Source organism: Numenius arquata, chromosome 4 (assembly GCF_964106895.1).
Source record: "Numenius arquata chromosome 4, bNumArq3.hap1.1, whole genome shotgun sequence".
NCBI lineage: Eukaryota > Metazoa > Chordata > Aves > Charadriiformes > Scolopacidae > Numenius > Numenius arquata.
The window spans coordinates 48,992,542-49,010,257 of NC_133579.1; the positions used below are offsets into that span (position 1 = coordinate 48,992,542).

Here is a 17,716-nt window from a genome sequence, read left to right on the forward strand (position 1 = left end):
TTCTGCACACAGGCACAGCCCCAGCATCCTGCAGATCTTAGACTTGGGAGGAACTGCAAGACTCTTCCCCTGCCTGTGTCATACTTGTGTCTGACATCTTGCTAGTTCACGTGGGAGAGCTAAAAGAAGAGTTGGCATCTTCCCTCATATTTTGTAGAACATCCATTGGACTTCTGCTTAAAGGTAAAGGACAATATATCCTTTACTTACTGAGTAAGTACTTACTTTACCTGAACTGAGCTACAAACAACAACAAAATAAAGACAGAAAAGGAAGAATGCTTCACTTGTGTCAACACTGTTTTCTTTTTGGAAGAAGCTTGTTCAGTTTAATTCTCATGAAAGTGGGAAAAATAACAGTAGTGGATTAAAGCCAGAGTTTAAGAAAATACATTTAAATATATTTTTTTACTTAAAAATGAATTTCCTCATCATTCAAAGACCTAAGAGTTAAACTATATTGTATACACCTCAGGTACAAATTGACAAAAGATCTAATAAACCAGACTATATAAAAAGCAAGAGACTTTTTTTTTTTCCAGAAAAATGTATTTGTGTTTTAGCTGATCATATAAAAAGCATTAAATTTTAAAAAAATTTGTATATATATTTTCAAGTGTTAATGGTTTCACCATTCATTGTAACTACATTCCAAAGTCCAATAACGTCAGGGCACATTATCCTTATCTGTGTAGCACAGTGAGCATAATCTTTACACTGAGGTCACTCTCATTACTACTTCCCCAGAGCCGTTATCTTCTGATGAATCTTCCTGAGGTCTCATGCGGTTGAACAGATGTAACAATACATAGCCACACTGGAATCTTGGTGAGGTTAACTGTGTTGGATGAACTAAACTTCTGTTTCTAAATGCAGTCAGCGGTAACCACAATGTCCTTCCTGCTGAGGCTTCTCCTCGATTGCTCTCTTCTATGTCTGTGGCTTTATCGTAATTTAACACATCCCAGTGTAGATTAACAGCCCTCCAGCGCTTAAACACTCGATAAACAGATGCACCTTCATGTACTATCAGTCCTGAAATTAAGAAAAAAAAAAATTAGTTTGTACAAAATGTGACTGGATACCACTTTGAGACTACAGATGTAACACATTGTAATGAATCTGGCAATTGCCAGAGCTATTAAATTACTTGTAACTCTGATAATTCAAATAAATGGTACATATGCAGTATAACTTGTTATTCATGTGTTTAACATTGAGAGGCAGGACCATGTAGTGGAAATAAAATTGTTCTGAATGAAAGTTCAACATAACCAATACTGCAATAATGTGAGCATGCCCACCTAAATAAAGTATTTAGGTTTAAGTAAACTAATATAAAAGAACCTTACTGGCAGATTTGTAAATTGACTGTTTATGCAAATGTATCCTTGTTCATTGTAAGTACTATTTACTGAGATTTGTACTAGTGTAAGTAGATCTTTAAGTAAGTTAGATCTTCTGTAATAAGCAAGATGGTCTTAAATTTGTTTAAGAGTGTTTTGTACAATTCAGTACAGATACAAACAACTTTAACTATTTTCACATTCTTAGTTCAACTTGGGAGCACAGAAGATTTATGAAAACCTGAAACAGCTGTAAGTATAATGACTTTCCTGTCCTGCTTCAGTAGAGCAAGAAGAAATTAAATGTTAATATTAACTATGATGAGCATGGCAGGGATGATAGACTGTCTTCTTTCTCTTCAAAATTCAGTAAATAGAAGTTGAGAAACATCTTTTTTGTTGAGACCCAGGAAAACTTTTAAAAGGTACTTCAAAGGAAATACAGAGTATCTGGAGTCCTCAACAGACCAATCTGCTTATGAGCTTCCAGGTAGTTAATACTTATGCTTACTGTATGCATGCAATCAATTTATTTACTTAAATTAAACTCTTCATTTTTTGTATGTATGTATATATGTACATGTACTTATACACACACTCTTTATGTGTAAGTATTTCAATTATGGATTTACTGGGGAGACACATGGGGCTTCAGTGTTCTTAATAGGTTTTTCCTCTGTTCCTTAATCAGCCTGGTAACTTAAATGGTTCTGAGCAATGTCACTTTTTTCCTCTGACTCCCTGCTTTCGGAGGAGAGCAATCTGCCTAGAAAAAGACATTTATAAATTTTTTGTCCAGTGTTTCTTGCCTGTACATGGTCACATCTGCAATATGATCTGTGGTGCCACAGGTATAGTCCTTTATTGTATATATATTGTATATCACCTGTTCCTACACAATAAAAATGTGATTTAAGTGTCTGAGGTCTCTTAGCATGGTTAACTGATACCAGAAAGGAGACATTCAAAGAAAGATGACATGAGCAGAAAAGATGATAAAAACATTTGTATGAACAGCAAACCTCAGATTCAAGTGCAATGTTTTGCAGATAGCAATGCCTACTCTAACACATTTTTAAAGATCATTACACTGAAAGATGGAGAAACAAGATTGCTTTCAGAAGGACATGTTAGCAAATGCAGCATCTCTGTAAAGCTTTCAAGTTGTCTAGAATTCATTGAAGTATCCAATACAGCAAAACTAACACAATATAAACTTAATTAAATGTTAAATACTCTAAATTTATTTTGTATCAGCATAGTATTTTCGTGAAAAATTTTCTTGATGTGCATCTTCATCTTCTCAGCTATATAAAAAGCAACCAGTCTTAAAAATTTAGCTGCCATGTTAATACATAAATGCATCTTCAAGACTGGCTGTATTGTCTTAAAAAGAATAAATGTGTTTGATCACATACAAAATCTACACACCAAATAATCCACGGTTTTATTACTGTGACAAATATCGCCCCTTTTTTATTCTGTTGGATTTCCTATAGAATGATATTGAGATGAGCATAATTTTCCCGCTACTTGTCACTGGATCACAGTATTCTTTGGCCCAATTTCCCTCAAGACCGCGATGAAGCAAAATTGAGAAAACCTGTTTACCCCAATGTAAAGATTTTTGATACCTGCCTGCACTCTATTTCGACCTGAACAGCATAAGGAAGCAGTTAAGAAGAGATCATTTTGGTACATGAAGTACATTTGAACAGTCAAAAGTATCTTCTCAAAATTATAACAGAAAAATTCATAGGACTTCTTCTTTTAGAGAGCTCTTTTTTACTTTTTTTGAGCTTTCAGGATTTACTGAAATTATGTTTTCAAAGTTTTTGCAACAATGGCAAGGAAAAGAACTTTTCTTTAAAATGGAAGGTGTTATTCATAGGTGCTCCAAAAGACCTAACAAACAAAGGATCAAATATTGCAAGGCTTGAAATAAAGTTGTCAGATTTGGAGAAAAGGAGCGCTTTGGTAATTCCTCCCATAAAAAGGTTTATTTCCCATCTGACAACACTACAGGTTGAAAAAGACCTATGTAGACGAGGCAAAAGAATTCTGATAGATCTTTTGTCTCTTTGAAAGATATTTTCCACAGAGTGGGGGACAAAAGCTCTCAGCATCAACAGTTCCAAGACCACAAACAAGGGGAAATCTGGGTAAAGTTTAAAAGCTGGAGATTTTCCAGTTCCAGAGAAGCTTTGATGCTCAAAATATAAGTAGTTAGTCACTAAAGTAAAGCTGTAAGAAAATGGCAAAGAATCTCCTTTTTCTTAAGAGTTTCACAGCAATGAATGAGGATACGAGAGAGAAAACAAGGATAAATCCATGAATAATACTGACTTGTTCCAAATACCATAATTTCAACAGCACAGAAGACATAGTTGCAGTCCTAGGGAAAAAACATTACTCATTTACCCAGATGATCCCAAGAGAAAGTGTTAGAATTCTCTACTGTCAGCTGTTCTGATATTCTGTTCAATTAATAGCTACAAGGAACAGAGCTTTGGGGTGATGGACCTGGCAAAATGTACTAAGACTCTAAGAAGACTTTATCTTCAGGATTTATTTCTAAGATATAGGGATTGTCATGGGAATCAGACAATGGGATTATATAGAGATCATAATTTTATTTTCTTTTTATTGCCAAGAACTATGTGATTCTTTCACTCTTTCCAAAGGATTTCTTACCCTGAGTCACAAGATCGCTTGAAATTTTTCATACTGAACATCTTTATAGGCAGGCAACTCATTTTAGCTCGTTAGGATTTGGTGGTTTTAAGTTCCAAAGTTGCCTTATTTATCATGCTAATCTTACTCATAATCATTTAGGAATGGTCCTCCCAGAAGCATCACAAAATTTTACCAGGGAATTAAAAAAAAAGACCCTTTTCAGAAACAGACTTTACCACTGGACAAAATGCCATCTCTTAGTACTATTCTAGGGCCCATAGATATAAAAAAATGCAGTAAATTGTTCAAAGCATTAAAGTGAAATGTTTGCACTCCGAAAATAGCGATCTCAATGTAACTCTTTCTAAACTACTTAGAATTAGATCTAATGTGAAAAAACCCCTCCTTTCTGAGCAGAGAAGTATTAAGTGCAGCTAGATGTGTTCATTTTAAGTAACTTCAGCCCGTACGTTTCTAAAACTAAGGAGTTACATGAATGTTGTCAGGCATCAAGCTCCTTGGCAGGGTAGAAAGAGGCATTCAGAGGGCTATTCACACCTCACATTGGCGCCTATCTCTTACTCCCTTGCCATAGTGGTAATGGCACCACTCATGCTTCTAGTGAAACGTTACAATTGCTTTTCACACTCTAAAGGAGCTGTGGTGGTGTTCTGAGATTGCGAGTGAGCTGCTATTATTTGTGAGAGATTTTATTCATGTTAGAACCATTTATAGCTAGTAGTTATGACTATGTTCTGGTGAAAATATATAAGATTATATGATTTCTGTTATGAGAAATAATTGCTAGATCTACAAAATAGAATGGCAAAGGTTTCGTGTACTGTCCTTCAGTGGTTAAATAAGGGATTTATGATATTTATTCCTTTCATATTAGCTCATGAATTTACTTCCTTTGGTAATCCCTGCATGGATGGTCTGATCCTAGAACTACCACTGCCACAGCTCTGGGTTTTACAGGCAGTAGTTCTACTTGATTAAAATGTTCAAGGTTTGCCTTAGGAAAACTTCTGTCATCAGCAAGAAGCAAAATAACAGCTTTATACCCAGCTTAGATGCAGAAATGTACAAACTAGTGACTTGTACAGTTGAAACTAACACTGATATGTCAAAATGATCCTGTTAGGAAGAAGTCTGGAAAAATTTAGAGTAGAACAAGAAGAACAATGGATACCAATAAAATACGCACACTGGAATGAATAGAATTTACTATATTGGTGATCTGTAGTCTTTGGGATTATTTTTTTAGGGGAAAAGCAAAACTAGACCAAGAATTAAAATACAAGTTACGTGTAATTTAATTGAGAAGGAGGTGGGTGGTATGCTAAGTATGGTATATAAATCAATCATTGGGAAAACAAATTAATATGTGCACGTTTTCAAAGACAGCATAATTTTATCAGTACCTTTAGGCAAACTGCTTTGCTTTTTAAAAAGTACAGATATTTACACTTCACAAATTACCAAAAATATTCATATTGTTTATGCAAAGCTATAGGAGGCATAACCAAAGGCAGTTGGAGTAAGTCTTGGTCATACCACCAGTAACTCAAGCACCTGTCTTAAACTATGTGCTTCATGTGAAAACCCATATGTCTGCGTAGATTTTTCACTGAAATAAAGAGAGGTGCAGTATTCACTCACTGTAAATCCTGTTGAAAGCTAAGAGAATGCCATGGACGACTAAACACAAATAAGAGGAGTGGAGATACTAAGTAAGAACTGTGGCTGGCTGTAAGCATTACAAGCCTTATGATATAACAGATTATATATAATATGCAATGGTAAAATCATATGTTAATGCCTTTGGGAAGTGATCAGCATAATGGACAGTGTTGGGGTTTTTTAAATCATTCATGAGTAATAATTACATCTATCTATTAGAGAACTTTATTGAAATGTTTTAAATTAAAACTATCAATCTAAAATCCTTCATTTTATGATGAAAGAAAAAGATAAAATTGAAAGATGTTGAGTTGATTAATAAAGATTTTCAAGAGTTACAAGGACTCCTGGTCTTAAAAGCCTACAGAATTGAACTTATATGCAGAATAAGTGGGTTGAATGAATTTGGACCATCAGGATTCTACAATTACCAAACCTCCTTTGTAGAGCTTTCTGAATTTCCAGATACAAGTTAGTAAACTGTTAAGTCATATCTGCACTGAACTTTGTAATTACAAAACAGTGTCCAAATGTTTAGTCAGTTTTACATAAATATTTCCATGTATTGTTTATAATAGGACTATGAAATATGGATTTATGCAATTACAGACAAGTCAGTTTATCTGGTGGGTGAAGACAGGTGCACGTCCACTTCGCTGCCGCATGGTGCCAGTTAGGCTAGAAGCTCCATGGCCATGTGAGGTACATGTCAGTTCAGTAGTCTCCAGTCCAGAGGTGGCTTGAGCCTGGCTGGCTTGAGAGGCAGCGACATAACTGCATGTACCAATCTGCTGAAGGCTCACCTTACAATAGGTTACTTATACAGATAAATACACTAATATTTCTGATCACCCACAGACGTTCTCCATTGATTTTGAGATTCATTTGGTTTAGGTGTTTTAACAGTCAAACAAATGGAAAGAAATGGAAATAGTTTGAAAGAACTGGTTATTCAACTATGTTGATGCATACCAAAGTAAATTTTTTATGATTGTAATCTTTGTGAAAAAACAGAATTCTGTATAAATGAAAAGTTAGAATACTTTTCAATTAGTGTTTTTTTAAACAAAAGCAAAAACCTCAATATTGAGTGTTAAGCTGGAAAAAGTGGTATTCAGGAATCAGCATGTAAGAGGACATGTAGATGAGCCCTTTTTTTTTAATTTAGAAGCTGAGCACTTGTCTGGAGTATTAGAGATCTAGACTTTGTTCATTTTTCTGTCTGAGAAGATCCGGGTTCACAGAAGAAAGCCTGAGTTCTATATATTCCAAAATGGGCTTCCCTTAGAAAAATTACAAAATAAACAGAACTGCTGATCCAGCTGAAATATAAACACTCTTACAGTAATGTGATTGTTTCAACAAATGATGATATGGGTTTATGGTTAGAGCAAAAGCTTTGATATTAGGAATCACTCTTTTTCTTTGCACCTTATTGAGTAGAATTCAGCACTGTCCTTCTGAATTCCCATAGATGAGATGAGGATAATATCAACATTTATCATTCAAAAATCTCAAAGAAAACATCAGATAGCATTTGTCCTGGATTTTCTTGGAATTGCAAATCTAAGAATGTAGTTTAATGTTTACTGCAACTGTTAAATTTTCTCTGCAAATAATTGTAGCTATTCTAACAATGAATTCAAGATTTTTTTATCAAATACTAAAGGGATTTCTATTAAAATTTCTGGGTCCAGTGTATTTTCAGAAATGTCAAAACTGGTCAAAATAGCTTTGCAGTAAATTGCATTTTCTTTTATAAGATTTCAGCTAAAGTAAAATGACTTGAGATTTTTTTAAATAGTATCGTAAGTTATTATAGTTAGCACTATTAGAGTGTTTCATAACTGTTTATGGTGTACAAAGAATTCATGCCTGTCTTCTCTGTTCTTTTCTATTACCTACAGTAACCTATATAAGCCTGTGCTATTTAATTTTGGATATGTAGTAGATATGTAGCCCTTGACATCCTCAAGGGCTTCTTCTGCACTCCATGATGGTACAATGTAATGCAAAATGGCATTAGTAAAAGACTTGACAGCATGTAATATTACTTATTATTTTAATAATATCTTGTTATTTTCATCAATTTAACTTCCTGAACTTTGCTAGCTGTCTACTTTTCAAGAAATTCAAACTGATCTTGTTCTCACCACTAAGATCTTGAGGAGACATTTTGATGAATCTGAGAGTAAAATTTCTTTTGTTCTTTCATCTTTGCAGTATTTGTAGCACTGTAAAAAGCCAAAGGTACCAGCTGAGAATAAATCTGCAAAGAATTGAGTGATCAGAGTGACCAATTAGAAAAGTAAATATAGTCACAGTCTTAAACCACAGACTCTGCTGTTTAAAGAGTTTGAGCTTACCTATGCATACTAGATCCATAAAACCATACATTCCATAGCAGATTTGAAAAAGGATGTCCTTTCTTTGCCATACTGCATAAGGGCTGAAGGCTGACCATAGAAGCCAAGTCACACTTGCTACTAAGAACAGAGATCCTAGGATTACAGCAACCATCTGTACTTTCTCAACCAGTGTTATAGTAATGCTTTGCCACTAAAAGAGAAACAAAGTTGTATAAGATAAAAATGTTATTTTCTGAGATTGAACATTCAACTTCACTTTTTTCCTGAAATCAGAAATTATTTTAATATGTATACATATCTTCATAAATCTTTACTAATATCCTCCACACTGGCATTTTATATAAGTTTTTTTACCTATTTCACTTTTAGCTAAAGTGAAACTAATAGTTGCTTCCACAGCCCCTCCAGCATCACTATCATCACCATCTAGCTGTGAACTTCAGAAGAGTTAATAGTTTTATTTCTGGTTTGAATACATAGGCAAAAAATTATTTAGTCTTCGGAATGGAAATCAGCCTTTCATATTTGTAGGCTAATGAGAATAAAAAAAATGTTGGGAAGACAATCTTCAGTATGTTAGTATGACAGGTTGAAAGCGACAACTCTCCTTCCAGTCCCACCCCCCTCAAGTCTGAAGCCACTTTCCGCTTTCCTGCTGCTCATCAAAGAGGTTTTCCAGGCTATCTCCAGACATACCAAGGGAGTTGGGTTAATCAGTGTTAACATTACCAAGAGACACCTGCAGCCTAGTATGGAAGCAACCTGAAGACTCAGAAGGAGCCCTGAATATAGGTACCATGAACATATCTTTTCAGTGCACCTCAATGAGGTCCGCCTTTCCAGGCAAGGCTGTATCCTCTGTAGGTGAGGTGAATCAGATTTATGGTGTGACAAGATTTAAAGATAAAGGAGTATGCTTATTGAATTCTGTCAAGATAAGAATAGAAATAAGATTTTGTTAAAACAAAGAGTCACAAAAGCAAAACACAACAAAAGGAAAAAAGCATTCTAGATTACCCTTCACATATATGGTCTTTCTTGGCCATAATTGTCTAAATTAGCTTGGCAGACTCCCCAGTCTAGCTCCATCACCTACTCCAGAGTTAGTATGCAGACTTTGTAGACTGCCATCTTTCATGTTCCTGACTTTGAACATACCTGCCCTCTTATACGGTCGTAATAGAGAAAAAGTGGAGAAAGAGCTACTGAATTAAGGGCTCTATTACCTCTTTTCCCATCTGCCAATAATTTTTCCTTTTTGCTGTTACTTTATGAAAGCTTTCCCTTTTTACCAGCAGTTGGGTACCCAATACTGTATGATCACAGGATGCTAGAATAATTCAGGTGGCAAGGGGCTGTGGGAGGTCTCCAGTTCAACTTCGTGCTCAAAACAGGGTCAGTGATGTGATCAGACCAAGTTTTTCAGGGCTTTATTCAGTAATACCTTGAGAACCTCCAAGCATGGAGACTGTCCAGCCTCTCTGGGCAACCTGTTCTGCTTTTGACCGTCTTCAGGTTGAAAAATTTTTTTCTTATATCTAGGCTGATTCTCTTTTGTTCCAATTTACACTCTCTTCCTCCCATCAAGTACCACTGTGAAGAGCCTGAGCAAGCAATGAGGTCCTCTGCCCCTTTCTTCTCTTTCAGTTTTTTCCAGTAACTTTTCTACTGTTGCCTGCCTAATTTGCACATCTAGTGCTGCATGCCTTCTCTTGTTGCAGCCTTCTGAATACAATAGTACAAAAAGATAGCTGTGTAACGATTTGTAAAATGTCTATCGAAATAATCTCCTTTTATAATGAACTTATAAAACTCACACTAGCTATTTCATTGAACTTCGGGGTTTGGAATGGGGCTATTCATATTAAATAATACCTTTTTTATGGTAAAGCAACTATGGATATCCTTTCCTTTTTTAGAATTTTCTTTATAAGGTCAAGGAAGGTCATTAACAAGTGATGCATGGCAGAACAGTGTGAGCATCTCATGACTCAGCTATTACTTTTATACAGGTTTTAAATGTCAGGACTGAAATTCATAGAACTCTCTTTAGACTCTATAGGGATATGTTCAACAAAATTATTTTTCATTTCTCAGCTGAAGCCACATAGTGCAACTTGGCAGAAAACTGTCAAAAATGCTATTGGTTATGTATCTCTTTCTATCTTCTCTCATTATCAATGTGAGACAGACCTGTAATGAATTTGTTTGGAATGCCTGAAATCAAAGTAAATTTACATGAAGTAAAGCTTTAACTGTCACAAAATATTAAACTGTGAAATTCATGGAAGAAGCTGGCAATAAATTGAAAAAAACATTATATCACTGAAATAAACAGCAGATCTTTCACAGTACAATTTCAGCAATGCAGAAGTTCCTAAACTCACTTCCTCTTATTTTGATTTTCTTTCTTTCTTTTTTTTTTTTTTTAACTTAGATTACTCATAACTATTCTGCAAGATAGCACTGAACAGAAGGAAAAGTAGTCCAAGCATTTGGGCTAAGTAATGTAGCATGTAGTCTAGATATAAAGCCTATCTCTTATTCTGGTGGTGTCTGACAACCAATTTCTGTTCCTATCTCCCACTCCCAACCAGAATAACCACTCCTACCACCTTTTTCCATCTCACAAGGGCTTTTGTTGGCTTACCCAAACTTCTTCTTTCTAGAAAAGCTTGACCTTGAAAAGTCCTAAGAAACATAGATATGATCCTCATCTCTTCCTAGCATCTTCTCAAGAATGTATTCTAGTTATTTTCTCCTGATAAGATGAATTTTCTATCAAGAATGGAAGCAATTAAATCTCTCAATCTCAATAAATCCAGCAATTTCAAAGATTCAGTATATTAGCATGCTACGATCCAGGAAGGAGAGGCACCCCAACTACTGAGAAAATGCTCAAGCATTCCACAGGTTGTAGCTCCTAACAACTCCTTTGCCTTTAAAAATCAAAGAATACTTATAAAACAAAACAAGACAAGACAAAAACCAAAAAAACAGAACAACCAAGAACCCCAAAAGTGGGTTGGATGTTTTCTTGTATTACTAATCTACTTCAGCCTTTCTGTTATTGTCTGTCTGTCTTCTACAAATGAAACTTTTTAGGAAAGTTACCTCCCTACTAGTGTAATCAGTAAGTTAAACTAATTGATGAGATCCCACAGTAGGCAGAGGAGAAAGGACTGTATGTGTAAGATGGAAGGCATTCAAGAGGCCCAGAAAGATTTATGCAAAACTCCTAAGCTGCCTCCTAGCGGTATATAGCAGCCTCCTAGCAGCAATAATAGCAGTATTAGCTATTAGGCAACAAGAGGAACTATGTAGGACAGTACTGTTTGGTGGCGTTGCATTTCACAATGTGAAAGAGGAACTGGAGTTGTGGTCACACTGTTTTCCTCTACCTGAAGTCTTACTCACAGCATAGCTAATATGTGAGTACACACTCTGACAGACACCTAGGAACAGAATATTCTTTTTCTAAGAGTAAGATTCTCTTTATAGTACCAAATGCCAATTAAACTTCACTTTATTTCTCACAGTCATTTACCTTATTGTATGCCCTATTGCATGTTGTTATAATCGCTTCACCTTTTAATGTCAAATTAACGGCTTAAAATAAAGAGGTCACAAAAATAATGTAGTAAAATAATTCAGTGATAGTTAATGTTGAGAAATTGTGTTTAGAATTTAACAGACTGAATTATTTAACATTCCCTAATGAATGATCTCATTATTAGTCTGTCATAATTTAAATCCATTATTTCCAAAGTTTCTCATTTTCTTCATATAACTCGTCTCACAACTCGTAATTCCTCCTGATTATAAATTCACTTCCTAATTTTTTTTATTTGCTGACTATACATTCCTTAATCAGTAACAGTTCTTTTAGCTAAGCATTTTGCCAACTTAGAAAAGATCTATACAGCCATGTAGTGTCAGCTTCTGTAAAGTACATGACCCTAAAAAGTAAATACTATGAGAAAGTTTACAATTTTTGCTTAAAAACTAGAAATTGAAAGAAAATGTTAAAAAATCTGTATCTAGATAACTATAATAATACTCTGAACAATTTTTCAGAGACAGATTCATTAAAAAAATTCTCATTTACATTTCCATGAAATGGGATACCGTTTCATATTCATTCCCATCACATCTGTAGTGTTATGACGTACCATGCCGGCCCTGTTGCCCATGAAAAGAACACATTTTACTTTAACAGACGATGATGATGAATCTTCCTTTGAAAATGATTCCTTCAAAAACAAAATATAATTCATGCTTCTGATTTTAATATAATACTGTCTGTCCCTTGAAAACTTCCTACACTTTTACTTCTACTGACACTTCATTGTGTTTGGCTCTTTTAATCTTTTATTTACTGCTGGTCTTCCTTTCATGAATCATTTGGGAGTCTAGTACATTAATGGTACTCTAGAGTTCTAATGCTGATGCCAGAAACATTGCTCCTCTTTTCTTCTAAGGGCTCTGTCAAGCATAAATACCACATAATTATTTTCTTTTTTCTAGGTTGAAACTTCCAGAAGTTGAAAGAAACATATTACTTTGATGGACTAATTGTTAAAGAATAAAGTTAATAGAGTTCTCACTAAGATGGATATAATATTCAAGGTCGGTCATCTTTGAGATAAATCAACATTAACTTGGCTTGTGCCTTGTAAAACCCCATTGATTATTGTAAAATACATGGCAGAAAAGTGATCTAGAAAGTACTGACTGAGACTGTGCTTGTACTTAGAATATATTACATGAAAAATGTCTGCAATGAAACTACAGGTTTTCAGGTTTTCCTACATCCTTAATAAAGAACATGAAATTTCCTTATGGCTCCTCAGATGCCTACCTGTTTCAACTGTCACGGTTTGTAATCCACCAAAACTCCTGAAACCAAAGAGCTGTTGGGCGTTACTCCTCTTTGTTCTCTCAGAAACACAGCTTATTATGGACATTGCTGACTGAAGCCTCCCATGCCCTCTAGTCATTCTGGAATGTATATTTTATATAAAAGTAACTAAAAATAGCTGGCAGTGACCTATTATAACATAACATGATCAATCTGAAGACATATCAATTATATGACTTCAAAAAGTTTTTGTTAGATTGCTCTAATTGCTCCGATTGCTAGAATCGGACAGCTCTGACAAAAAAAAAATCTTTCCTACTGTCATTCATTATGCATAGTAGGATTTGCAATCTGTGTACGTATGAATAAAACTCCTACAGAAGCAAAAGAACACAATGATTTAGGCCCAACAACATTTTTGAGATGCCTGTTCCTTACTTTATCTTGCTAGTAGTTGAGAAGATTAGATAATTAATTTTCTAACAGGTTTTGCAGTAAGTACGCATTGGACTACATGATTTAATCTGCAGTGATATTATTAACTTATTGACCAGCCTGAATAGAAGTTTTGAGCACACACACACATACAAACATTTGAGATGTCATTTTTGGCTATAGGCATCTATTATTATGCCTTTTTTAAAAAAAGAATCAATGCCACAGAAATTGCAGCTCACCATTAATGCTTACCAATTTTGATAAATTATTAACATATAGAGTGCCTGTAGTCATAACGGCCATTATCTTTTCATTTATCAGAGGGCTCACGAATACAGATAGTTTGGCTTGCATGTAACGTCTCAGTCTGCTTGGAAGGCTGTACCAATATTTTACTTGGGACATTGTGAAAGGATAACATTTACTGTGGAGATACTGTCCATCCGTACACCACACAAGCAATTTAGTTGATAGTTCCTGGAAGTGGTGGCTTACTGCATGTACATGACTGAGTAGAACATCTACACCTACATTGAATGTGTGTTGGATTTCTGATTGACCAGAAGCCTGAACATCCTGAGCAACGTACAAAATCTACATTCTATTACATTCACCTTTCAAAATCCTACTATTTATTAAGCAGACTAGTTTAGCATTCTATCTTATGATTTTTTAAATGATGTTAGAATCAAGATCTGAGACCACAAGCAGAGCTGTGATGAAAACTGTATTAGTTTTACATTATTTTTTCTCTGAGAAATTAATAGTAGTTATCTTTTGCTGCTGCCCCCAAAATAAAAGGAATGAGGCAAGACTGCAGGACTGTGTGAGCATTTTCACTCTCTTAGAGACAGAAAGTGAATATTTAATTTTAAAGGTATATGCAGGTGAAGTCCCACTCCACTTTGAGGCATTCAGAGTTTCTGGAAACATCAATTCCTGTTGACTAAAATACATTAATCCTGTGTGTTAATCATCCTGTCTATTAAAATAAGGATTGTAATTTTATCCAGTCTCAAAAGAAAGTCTGGCCCTTTACTAATGAGCATACTTGAACCACACTAATATAGTATTCTCAACACCTAAAAGCATATGAAACAAAAACGTGAAACCTGCTAAATATCCTGTTTGTACCAAGTAGTATTTTTTTTCTAATTCCTGGTTTCAACTTTTAATTAAGAATTGCCTCTCAATCTACCACGATAAAATCCTGCCTCAAATATATATCACAGAATACTTAAAAGTCATGGTATGTTGTAGAGATGTATCTGTGTATACGTATACACAGATGTATACGTAAAGTTAAAGTGAATTTTCCTCAAGTCAGCTTTTAACTCATATGAAACTCTAACCGATTAAGTTTAGCTTAGTGGCTTAGTTCATCAGTATTTTGAACATTCCACAGACGTGCATATTTGGTGAAAGCCAATGAATGAAAATTACCACTCTGTGTGAATAAATACTATTCCTACTGTGAAGTAGGAACTGTTCAATTTCTGTTGCAGCTTTGTGGGAAATACTGAGCTTCATTGCAACCCAGCTTGGTAGCATTATCTGAAAATTAAATATGAATGAGTGTAGGAAATGAAAGCCTGCCATGGTTGTTGCATTCTCTGCAACTTAAGGATGATCTGCAAAATTAAACTGAAAACTTCGCTCAAGCATAGACTGTCTCATTATGGATAGATCCACATTCCTGGAATAATACTGAGAAAGAAACATTTATTCTGATTACTCGGAAGAAGTAAGTCTCAGCAAGATTAGAAACCAGCTCTGTGAAGGACATATTAACAATTTTCATGCCATCTAGTCACTTAACCATGTTTTGCCTATACAACTCTGCACCTCTCTTTGGATACAAACAGACAGTATCAGAAAGGCTTCTGGAGTTGCTTTTTCCTTTTTTTTGGGAAAGGAACTGTTTGTAAATTCTAGCTAAAACTGTTGAATACTTTTCCATGAAAAAATGCTGAGCGTGAGGCTAAGATTGTGCAGCTCGTTATGATACTAATGCACTCACCAAAGATATGTAAAAAATTACTCAGCATGGAGAGACAGGATAAGCCTCATCCATAAAAATGCCCTGGCCACCAGTCAGTAGATGGAGGGATCATCTGTTCTTGATTGTTCCTGTTGATGTCTTCTTGTCTATCTTATTGAAAGTATTCAAGTATTAAATTCAGTTCATTTATCAAAACTCACATTTCATCTGCCAGCTGGACTTTCCAAAAGTGCTGACTACTCTTTCTCTGTCTTTTTGGCTCTACAAATAATTAAATATTTTTTACAACACATAGAAGAGGAAACACAGGGGGTTTATCTGAGAATATTCTACACCCTAATGGTTGGTACATTCCCATGTGAGAGACCTTGACTCAAACCCATTGTTCACCTGAGCTAAAGCAAGGTTTTAAACTTCCATTTCTAAAGATACTATTTTAATAACTGAGATTTACATGGTATTCAGGATATTCAATAGTAGCACTCCTTCCAAGTAATTTATTGGAACACTTTCAGTTCCCATACAATACATAGTTGTTCACTGAACCAAAGAGAAAGCAAATTAAATTGATTACTCTATTCACATCACCTCCATAGGGAAGAGGAGGGAGATGATTTTAGGATGGTACAAAGTATCAGGAACTATTTCTGACACTGGCCTATTTCAGTGGGTTCTGGATGCTGAAAAAGAGGCAATGGAAAGGTCTTTCCTGGAAAAGAACTATATAAATGATGTAAAGGTGAAAGAAATGCTGTGTAATTGGAATTTTAAAGTTCAAAGTTCCCAGCTCACTAAAAGAACACTGAAAGAGGACTCTTGTAAAGCATTTAAGTCCTGTAAAAAGGGTAGAAAATGCTAAGTATTAATGTGTTTTTCCAAACCAGGCACAACACAAAATGATAGTTAGAAGATGGAACCAAAGAATGCAGATGTACAAAGAAATTCAAATAGATAAGCACAGTTACGAAGTTGTAAAGCATAGATTACCAACGTTTTATTTAAAATACACAGTATTTACCACTTTCCACTATCTGTTTCTAGGCAGTCTATGAATCCAAAGACAGGAAATCAAGTAGTGCATCACCATCTATCGTGACTAGATTCCCTTGCATCCTGCATCAACATTATTCACAGCTGAGAATCAGGGACTTCACAATAGTTCTGGCAGAAAACAACTCTGTACTCTGAAGAAGCGCCTTCACTATCTAGTCTTCTTCCTATTGCTATATGGCAATGATGTGTTTCAGCAGGCAAGAGTACAACCTCACCAGAAAACAACGGAGTACAAATATTGGCCTCTTGCCTTTTTGGCCCTGAACAAAAACTAATTCACAGAATAGGATCAAAATATTCATGTGAAAATCTGGAAGATGCACAACATAGCGAAGAGACAATCCTGATTTCATGTGCTTCATTGTAAGGCAGAAAACAAAGGAAACTTCAGATTTTGAGGGCAACAAAAAGACTAAAAGATATCCTGAGTTCAGAGGAAAGGTTGTTGCCTTGTCTAATCCCGAAGCAAGATTATGTGCATCTTGGGCAAAGGTTAAAAGGCAGGATAATACCAACACATTCTCTACTAGCACATTATCATGAAGAAGGCAATTCTGGGTTCTGGCTTGTACAAAATCTGGCACAGCCTGCTCAAAAAGTCAATTAGAATGCAATTTATTAGATTAGCAAATTAATTAGATTGATTATGTAATCAATTAAATTAGCAATAAATCTTCATTTGAAGACAATTTAGTCATAATTATAAAATTTTAGACTGTGCAAATGAATATGGTAAATAATATACTGCTTGAAAATTTGGCCTAATGGAAGAATTAACTTATTTATTTATTATAATTGTTGTATATATTACATATTATGTATAATAATAAAAACTTGATATAAAAAGATGTGCAATGCATATATAAGAATTAACAATCTATGCTTACCACAATTATTAATAATAATTATTTAATTATTAAGTTATTAATGAAAAAAACCTAATAAACAGCACAATTTAAAAAGGTCAATTGCCATAGTTTTTTCAGGTACTGCTGCATAATCATAACTGCAAACTAGTAGGTACAGTTGTTTGAATCAGCAATCAAATTTTTTCTAACAGTTTGGGGTAGCCATGTTTTGGGTTTTTTTTGATTACACAGTTACTTATAAGACTCTATTTTTTGGATCTGAAAATGTGTAAAATATAGTGCTTAATTACAGAAAATGGCAATTTAAATACTAAGTATCATCAAATATGATAGCTCCATCAGTAAAAAATAAAATAGTTGCTTTTATAGTACACACTACACTGGAAACTGTATTTCTCTCCAATCATATCATGAATATGT

General features: G+C 34.7%; 1 protein-coding gene across 1 annotated transcript in view; it reads right to left on the bottom strand.

The window, feature by feature from the left end:
• Window positions 1–711: 711 nt before the first annotated feature.
• MARCHF11 (membrane associated ring-CH-type finger 11) overlaps window positions 712–17,716 on the bottom strand; it is a 29,571-nt gene continuing 12,566 nt past the window's right edge. The window contains exons 3-4 of the mRNA XM_074146741.1: window positions 8,071–8,263; window positions 712–1,034 (exon numbers count right to left, since the gene is read on the bottom strand). Coding sequence (XP_074002842.1) covers window positions 712–1,034; window positions 8,071–8,263 — 516 coding nt within the window. The remainder of the gene's footprint in view (window positions 1,035–8,070; window positions 8,264–17,716) is intronic.